The sequence below is a fragment of the Alosa pseudoharengus genome, unplaced genomic scaffold (genome assembly GCF_046254945.1).
Source record: "Alosa pseudoharengus isolate Yale_2024_CS ecotype anadromous, Long Island Sound unplaced genomic scaffold, YU_APseudo_1.1 YU_APseudo_1.1_scf_1, whole genome shotgun sequence".
Classification (NCBI taxonomy): Eukaryota; Metazoa; Chordata; class Actinopteri; order Clupeiformes; family Clupeidae; genus Alosa; species Alosa pseudoharengus.
In genome coordinates this window covers 22,590,006-22,599,845 of record NW_027468564.1, presented here as the reverse complement: position 1 = coordinate 22,599,845, position 9,840 = coordinate 22,590,006, and the positions used below count along the sequence as shown (strand labels likewise).

At 43.0% G+C, this 9,840-nt stretch overlaps 1 protein-coding gene across 1 annotated transcript in view; it reads right to left on the bottom strand.

Annotated features, from left to right (window-relative positions):
- Window positions 1-6,622: 6,622 nt before the first annotated feature.
- LOC143117426 (uncharacterized) overlaps window positions 6,623-9,840 on the bottom strand; it is a 66,953-nt gene continuing 63,735 nt past the window's right edge. Inside the window, exons 10-12 of the mRNA XM_076279139.1 lie at window positions 8,865-9,488; window positions 8,023-8,304; window positions 6,623-6,666 (exon numbers count right to left, since the gene is read on the bottom strand). Of these exons, the coding sequence (XP_076135254.1) occupies window positions 6,623-6,666; window positions 8,023-8,304; window positions 8,865-9,488 (950 nt within the window). The remainder of the gene's footprint in view (window positions 6,667-8,022; window positions 8,305-8,864; window positions 9,489-9,840) is intronic.

Sequence of the window (9,840 nt, the reverse complement as noted above, 5' to 3'; positions counted from 1 at the left end):
AAAACCATAAATGCGTTTATAAGCTACCAAGCAAATCGATAACAGCACTAATTGTATCTTTCGACTGTCATCTCATTTGCTTATGACCATAACCTAGGCTACTAACAGGAGCTAAGTGAGTTAGCCACAACACGTTCGCTACGTGATGGTTTTTTAATGGAAAATATATAGGCTACCTGAAAGATAACCTGTCTATGATCCCGTGATGATCTACAATCTCCATTTAAACCAGATGTTTTAGAGCGCACGTTGAGATGTATTCAGGGCAGGGCTGTACCTACACATATTTGTTGCACGTGCTACAAAAATCATTCTTTGCGATGAATGATTTAGTACCAACGTTACAAGGGTCAGATACAGTTTTGCCTATGGCTATTTCGTGAGACTGAGGCGCTTTTTGTTTGTTCGAAGTGCGTGTTTAGGGTGTGAGAGGGGAGTCGATGTGCTTTGATTCCAGCTTGGTAGTTGTAGTCTATGCTATTAAAAAAACACGTGTGTGTGAAGTATCCAAACAATGATAACGCTTTCATTATGGCTGCTTTAGCCACAGACCTTGAGCTACTGTACAGTGGGTTGTGTTCCGTTTAGAAGTGTCCACTTCATTCGCCCTTTCCGTGATTCACAGCTACGTGAAATGTATTACTACTGATATGCAAAACTATTAACTTTTTCGCCAAGAGGTGGCAGCTTGATACTGTAAGGTGTAAGCCATTGGTTCCAACGGAGATTTTATTTGGGTCGCCAGCATAGCCTAGCGACAATTTGTGTTGTGTAATAGGCCTAGCATAGGGCCTACCTTATATAGCTTATAGTTTGTTAACAGTCACGGTTTTGTCATAACTCCCTCTATGCATTTTTGCATTTAGAATAGCTCTAAAACCGGGGGGCGAACACGTCGCAAGGGGGGGCGCCAGTGCGTGGATATCTCAATCGCAAAATTAAACAATATTTCTATCGGGCGCCTACCATGGACTAGGCTGGGTGAAAATCAAAAGATTGCGTCAAAAGATTGAGCTTAACCATTGACCTCATGGTTGCAAAATGCAAGGGAACATGAATCAGCATATTATTTGCACAAACAATAACGGAGAGTAGCTCTTCAACTTTGCCCGTTAAAATGTGTATGAACAGTCTCGCAACGCATTTCATGAAGGCCCTTTGGACATGTCAGTTATTTGCACCACTGGGAAAAACGGCATTTTGTTTTAGACTACTGGTATTTCATTTGTGCATTGACAATAAAGCTGAATATCATTTGAACTAGATGACTAAACTTATGCATATGTAGAAGAAGAAACATTCACAAAAATCCATGACATGACCTCTCTTCTTGATAGCTGTTGAAAACTGCATGGAACTGACAGGGATTGTTTTGTTTAATAATAAATAAATAAATACATTATGCTGCTACCTTCTGCTTTTCCCAAATACAATGTAGCCTACAGGTGTACCTTTCATCAGTCCAGTGGAATGGATGGACTGTGATGAACTGCCCTACTTGTGATTGTTTAGAGATTTTAAAGGTTTTATAACAATGTTACAGATTTTTTGGCCCAGAAACAAATCTATTCACCTTTGCAGCGCCAGTAGGCTACTTTGTGTGCGGAATGTGTGCAAACACACATTTCAAACAAGCATACACAAAAGTTTCAAGAGTGGGGAATGGAGTAGAAGATGGAGACAAATTCATTAATATGATTTATTTTCGCGGAATGGATGTGCAGGACTGAGCGGCGGTCATATTTTGTACCGCTACGCGGTACATCTAGTTTAATTACATTTTGTCTACTCGTGCCTGCGTATTTCTCCTAAATTCACCAAAAGTTAGCATTCTAACATTTCATGCACTACCCCGACCGTGATATGAAACATATTATGTGTAGTACCGTTGGTAAGCTCTGTTTTTCCTGCATGTCGCATTCCAAATATGGACACTTCCTTCATATCCGCAACCAATTGCAAAAGGTGAGTCTAGGCTGAGAACGGAATCTCATTGGCTGTGTTTCAAGGCTGTTTTCTCAAAATGATGCTGGTGCATCCTTCAACTCCGGGCTGCTTTCATTATCGCTCCCTCTTGCCATTTCTACACATGATCCACTTTCACGTGAAAGGGAAAAACTGTCTGGGGTCACATTTGGGCATGAGGCTAAATTGCACATGGGCATAATTACTCCCACCAATTCACCCACCAATTACATATCTCTCTTTTCATAGACTATGCCATACCAATACTCTGTTATAGCTGATAAACTAGGTACTTGGTAACTATTCGAGGTCAGTTCTTAATCTTAGTCAGTCAGATCATTTGTGCTTTCTCGTAATTACCATTACTACACTCTGCCCTATTGTCGATACGCGCAACTTTTCCTCCCTGAGGAGCGCTTTGCTCTTTCCCCCTCCTCCTGTCATGGTGCTCCAACCTTACATCTGCATGTATGTATTTTGGCTAGTAAATTTTAAACTACTACAATAAAATTCCCTGATATTCCATGACTTTGCCCCAAGAATGATCAAATTCCCTGATTCCCTTTTCCAATTCTGAAATAGACCAATTCCATGATATTCCAGAAATTCCATGACCCGTGGGGAACCCTGAACAATGAAGTAAAGTTTTCCTTTTTTGAATGGAAACAAGGAAACATGGCTATTTCTGTAACAGCGAGAGTAGGCGTAGTGGACCAACTTAATGCAAATGTACGTATGCACCCATGTGGCTATTCGTCATAGGCTATTCAAATGTCTATCAACAAAAGAAGCAAACAACAAGTATATGTTAATAATTATAAAGCTTGAGTTTAGAAGAAGTGTCGTGGCACACTCAGAACTTCAATATTGAACTGCATATTGAAGTTCTGAGTGTGCCACGACACTTCTTCTAAACTCAAGTCTTATTTACCATCGTGAGCACCTCACAAGGTGTTTACCATCGTCAAACAAATAATTATAAAGCTACCACAATTAAAATGATAACCAAATGGCATTAGGCAGACAATCTGTGGGTTTTACAAGCAAATGCATTTAGCAAATAGTATATAAATGGAATAAAGCTCTTACAAAATTCACATGGAGGTCTGATTTGAATGACAGCTGCCTGAACCAATAAAACATACATAATTAACATTACAATTAACGAAGCCTGTCTGCCTCATTTAGATAACTATATAATGTAGCCAATGCTATGTAAAGGATAACGGCCGCCGAGGTGTCCTGTCATACGGACTTAATGGACGAGGGCGAGGGGCAAAGAACTCCCAGACGTGCCGTCCAAGTCCATTAATTCCGTATAACAGGTCACCTCCAAGGCCACTATCCCCAGTGGCTAAAGTGGGATTTGGCAGGTGGGGGAACCCTGAAATCCAGTGTCGGTGCAATGGGGAAAAATGACCCACTGTTGGACCACATATTGAGCATCATGGTGTAGCAATACTTTTTTGGACAAGAATTGCTAGCTTCTTGGTCATTAATCTGTCAGTTAAAATAGCCCCATATTGATTTGTACCAGGGGTGTCACTAGACCTAGAACTGCACTGGGGCACAAGCCCCACCCCCTAGGGGGGTCCGGGGGCATGCTCCCCCGTAAGAAAATGTTGTATATTTTAACATTTAAATGCATCAATCTGGTGCACTTTGAAAAGAAACTCAGAGGTTAGATTTGCTTATTTTTATCTATGGATGGAAATATTTGTGCTGTAGCCAAAACTGTTTTGCACACAGAGGTGGAATAGCTATGATGATGATGATGATGATAGCCTACAGCAATAAGTTCACAACTACAAAGCATATTTCTTGACTTTCACAGTTGAAATGGAAATGGTCAAAAATAGTACATTTCAGCACTCCAATTATGCAGAAGTCAACTGTGTTGTTCAGATAGTTAATCTAAAATAAGATAGTTATCTTGGTCATTGTAGTGGCCATCTATAGGCTACATGCTATAGCTTCCTTTTTCATTCTGGGCTACCCATCTGGAAAAGTATGATTTGTTTTCCCTTCATATTTTGCATCAATGTCAGTAGGAAGCATGCCAGTCGAAATATATATTCATATCTGTTAAGGTGGGATTGTCTGTAATCTGGCAATATATGAACCATGATTGTGGAGTACTCTGGCTAAACAATTTACAAACATGTATGCAGGCTACTGACATAAATAGTTTACATTTCAGCCCAAAAGTTGAAGACCATGTAGAAATGTGTTGCAATTTCAAAACCAGACTAGGCTACTCGGGAACCGATTGTTGTACACAGGCAAGCTTTATATCTTCATATTCGGCCTGGTGTTTATTGTGATAATCACCCTTTGTATCTGATGTCACATTTGTTCGCGCCACAGCAAAATACCCTTGTGGACGGCAAGAAGACTAATCAAATCAATAGGTTGTAATGGGACATATCGCACAGCTAGGAGACTATAGTGCAGGGGGATTCAATTAACCTTCAGCAAGGTCCAGTTACGGAAAATTTCCTCAATCAAAGATCCGGAGCATCATAACGTTTAATGTGCATGTATAGGCTATGTAATAATGTAATATGTATATGTATGTGTGTGTATGTATGTATGTATGTATATATATATATATTTGAATGGATGGATGGAGCCTAGTTGTAGGCCTAGGCCTAATGTTTAATGAGTGAATGTTTAATCAGTGATAAAACATGTAGCCTAAAAGGCAACATTCGAAATGAGGATAAATAAGATCTTAACGTGAACTGAAATAAAATTTGCTATAGTGAGATTTAACCGTAGTAATGCCCTTCCACGATTGTTTGCTTATTGTTTGGAATACAACATCCCATTTTCAAGTCTATGGCAAGATCTGAATGTAAATGGATAATACGGTTCAAGCGTTTTCTTTATTTACTATTTCTTTTAATTCTTTTACTTAACATTACCAACGTGTTTTCCAATTAAGAAACAAGTAGCCCCATTAATGGACGATAGGCTATTTTTTCTCTGTCAATATGTTAATTGTTAAGTCAGTATATGGTCGGTATATGGTTAAATGACTCATTATAGTATAAGTATATATACTCTTGTGATCCCGTGAGGGAAATTTGGCATTTATCCCAATCCGTGAATAAACACTCTCAGCACACAGTGAGGTGAAGCACACACTAATCCCGGCGCAGTGAGCTGCCTACAACAACAGCTGCACTTGGGGAGTAGTGAGGGTTAGGTGCCTTGCTCAAGGGCACTTCAGCCGTGCCTACTGGTCGGGGTTCGAACCGGCAACCCTCCGTTTACAAGTCCAAAGCACTAATCAGTAGGCCACGGCTGCCCCCCAAACATTGGACATTACAGGGCGAATGAAGACTCTCTCGCCCGCCCCTACTGCCTGTAGGAAGAATATCCCGCTTGCAAGTTCAGTGTATCGTAACCGCCGATCTTCAGTCTCACAAAGTCTCAGACATTGCAAGAAGCAGGATCAGTTTACATCCTGCATCCACAGCGTCAGGCTAACGAAATGATACGTGTGTATAATGGCAGAGCCGGCGAAGAAGCAGCGAAAACCGGATCAGCGAGTGAAGAGGAGTGCTGTCTGGATATCTTAGAAACGCAACGTGGGAGTTCGTAACGAGGAGTTGACAACCGACAACCAGGGAATTGGGAACTGATTACCTGGGGCTGTAGACGACCACATCGGACGAGACGAGAGATCACTTGGGCCTATGTTAAGCTAAGTAAACACTCCCACTTAATGCGACTGGTCGAGTTGTAGAACACTTGAAAAATACCGTCAGCGTTTGCCCGTCTCCCGTCTCCCCCCCTCGTTTACTGTGATCAAAGTGTTGTGACAATTAGTGTATGTCCAGTATAGACAGACAATCTGTGTTGTAGCCTACAACGACAGGACCTGTTTTCTTGCTCTCACAAGCCTAGAACAAGTGTTGACCCCGCCTGTGTTAACCATAACCATGAACGCAAGTCCTATTGCTCCAACGAGCCTCAGAGTGAACGTGCACGATTGCTGCCTGGCCTGTGTTGTATCCAACGACTCCTCAGCCCCTTGTACTGTGCTAGCGACTTATATACTTGATCCGCACTACTACTGCCTTGCCTGTGTTGTATCCAACGACTCCTCAGCCCCTGTACTATTCAAGCGACTCCCATACTGGATGCGCATTATTGCACCTTGCCTGTGTTGTACCCAACCCCCCAAGCGCTGTTAACTTGTCCTACTAAGCCTCTATCATTGTGTCTGACCACCACCAGTGTGCATTATAGCCTGAGGCCCCCAGCTCTCCACCCTAAGTGCAACTAACCCCACCATCCAAGTTGCCTTCCCCCCGGTGTGTACCCAACTGACTAGCGCACACCAGCGACACCGTTGCCGCCTGCCTGCCACTGTCTCGAGTCAACCGCCTGCTGATTATTGGTGTGAAGATTGTAGTGAGTTTTGGTGTGTGTTGTGTATTTTTCCAAAGCGTGTCCCATGTTGCAGTGTAATCCCCAAGGCCTCGTTGGCGGGGCTGTAACAGACTGAGCGGCCTGCTGAAGCGCCTGGGAGCGAGCTGGGAACCCCTGATCGCCAGGTAATAACCTGTGTAGTGTGTTAGTGAATCATTGCACTTCAACCATTGGCAGCCAGGGCTGCACCAAAGTAACCTTTTGTTTCACCTTCCTAGTTCTGCGGGGGAACTTTGTCCAGTCGGGTAGTGGCACCCTCTGAGTGGGGGAGTGTGGGGGAACCTCAGAACAAAGCCGGGCCCAGAGACACACCTTGGCGAAGGACGACTGCCCTGCTTTTAGAGACTCTTACTCGTTAAACTTCAATAAATTCCTTGTTTTAAACTATTCCTTGGGCCTCTGAACCTTATTGGTTCGTGTGGTCTGCTCCTCAGGGTAGTAGGTCGTGGCGGTCACTCAATAGCGGCCCCGCCTTGGTCACAAAAGCATCAGGCCTGGTGTCCCTTTAACGTAACGTTCATCATTGACCAGCAGATTAAGTTAGAGCCATATACCGCCCTGCAGCCGGTTGCACCAGTAGAACGTAGGGTTGATCGTAAGTTTAGTTGTTAGGTGTGTCTTAAACCTTACGTTGAAACTAACTAGTTTTAAACTAGTGCTGCATTCTTTTTCTGTTGCACCATTGCTACTTACGGTACACCGTAGTTAGTAGCTACTAAATCAAAATATTGTCGCATAGCATGACGTTTTACCGTTTACAACCAATCAATATCACTAATGATATCGGAAGTGTCACAGATTCACAGCACTTGCGTTGGTAACGTTAACGTTCGCTGTAACCAAAGATTCTAGAATATTTGCTATAACAGCGATAGCATGGACAATTTGTTTGTTTACAGTTGATTCTATTATTGCGAAGCATGCTTCCAGGCTCAACCATCATCCTACTATGGTTGTTATAGTTACCATTCATAAGCATTGATATGGAACGGTGATTAAACTTTTTTAACAGGTGATAGGTGTCCCGTTATTCAGAATTAATAGCCAACCCACCATAGCCTGACATAGTCATAGTCAATTCTAGTCAGAATATGAGTCTGATACTGCTCCATTGGGACGTAACTATGGGGCGTGTTTCAACGATACAGGGGGGGAATGCCTCTGCACTCAATTGCATAGACCTAACCAATCACAGCAACGAAATAGCTTACCGTGAGGTGTAGGAAGAAAACAAAAAAATGGGGTCTTAAAAGCCATGTATCCTTCTAGCCACAGCGTTTTTGTTTCAAACATAAGCCTAATCTAAGCGGGCTCAGATGACGTGATACACCAGGCGCTGTTGCTCACCTGTCCATCATCGTAAAGCCCGATTTGATTGGTCCGCCCGATCTAGGGCGAGCATACTTGCTCCACAAAGGAGCAATGCCAGACCGAACTTCCCGACCTCAAATATTGTGGGCGGGACTAAGTTTGGAATGGCTCCCAGGCTAAACCCACCAGCCAGAAAAGAGTATTTCTTCTCTCCGGGTGATAATACTAATAAAGTTACCGGATATTGTACTGTTTCATGTTAAGCTCGCTGTCCTCATAAAATTAACCAAAATCACAACTGACCCATGAGAGGAGTCTTGCTGCTCTTTCCCAGCTCATTCTCCTCCTTCAGGTCCTCCAACTGCTGCACCTCCATCTTCCAGTCTGCTGCTGTGGTCTTATTTGTTCTCTTTTCCTCATACTGGAAATGGATTCCTCCATTGCGAAACACTAACTCATCAACTTTCTTCAGTACACCTGGCCAGCTCTCTTCACCTGTCCAGTGAACATATTTGTTTCCACATTTCTCAACCAACCACTGCAGGGCCTCTCCTTCACTCTCAATGTACTCCTCAACGTTCCTATCTACAGACAGGTCCTGAGAGGAGTCAAACATCACTATGGCGTGATCCCAAACTCTGTCCCCAAGAAGCCCCAGATGTGTCTGGAATTGTATTTTTCTTCTCTTAGTAAAGTGAAGATCAGTGTCGACTCTCAGCACAAAAGCATGTGGACCAGGATCACACAGGGACACCAACTCTGCTTTAGTCTCTTCTAGAGTTTTCTTACTTGGTGTCATCCTAATTTTAGTGATCTCACGACCTCCCCTGATCTTTTGTTTCCGAGACTGAAGCGTTATTCCTGCCATTTCTCCTCTGTTACTGTATGTGTCTTGTTCTGGAGAGAACCTCTCAACATATCGCAGGCGTATCACCTTTATCCCCGAGAAAGGCTGAAGTTCACCTGTAAAACAATGGATTAATTTACACAAACACTAACATAGATAGAAATAGATAATAATGTCTGTTGATGATTTTCAAATCATCATAAAATGAACAACTCACCCATGACAAATTTAAGTGTAGCCTCCTGTTTGTAAGCTTGAGTCTGTCTTTTGTCCACTCTTGTACTGAGGTGACTCCTACTCTTCTTCACCGCCTGTAGAGTAGTTTTGTCAACCTCAAAGTGACGTCCACCATTTCCTGCTACCATCTCCTCAATCTTCTCCAGCAGCTGTTTGATCTGCATGTCATCTCGGCTATTCTGATTGTTGAGGACATGATATCTGTTCCCACATTTCTCTACTAGAGACTGAAGGGCCTCTTCACTTTCAATGTGCTGCTCAATGGTTACATTTCCCAGCCAGTCTCCATGGGTGAACAGAACCATGGTGTGATTCCACACTCTTTCACTGATAAGCTCCATATGTTGTTGGATGATTCTTCTGTCGTCCTCAGTGTAATGTTTACCCACTTGTAAAATCAGTAAGAGAATGTGAGGCCCTGGAGGACACAAAGACACACTGAACACAATCTCCTGTTTAGTGAGCTCTTTAGTCTCTATGGGGCTGAGATTCTTCCACCATCCTGGAGCCTTGACTACAGTGACCTGTCTGCCTGCTACTTCTCCCTGTCTCTTCACACACTGAGCTGTTCTTCTGTTCAGGTCAAATTCCTCTCTGCCCAGGATGGTGTTTCCTGATGAACTCTTCCCAGATCCTATGGATCCCATCAGCACAAATCTAAACTCTGACAGTGGAGATGATTCTCCTGTAAAATAGAATGACGTAAATATGAGTTGTTAAAAAGTGAAATCCCCCTCTTTACTATCTTGCAATCCCAACAGAACTTCCCACTAAACATTAGACGTCTGATGGACATGCAGATTTATTGCATCCGTCGGTCCAAGACCAATTCTGGAAGACTGCAGGACGTGCAAACTAGGTTCGCTATTTTGACGTCTAACCATGACCCCATTTGGACGTCAACAGGACTATGTAACCTATTTTGGACGTTATACAGAGGTCCTGTGGATGTCAATACTGGACGTCAGGAAAAAAGACATCATCTGGCGTTACAATCTGCACCTGAAATTGGACGTCCAAAATAGGTCTCTTTGTGC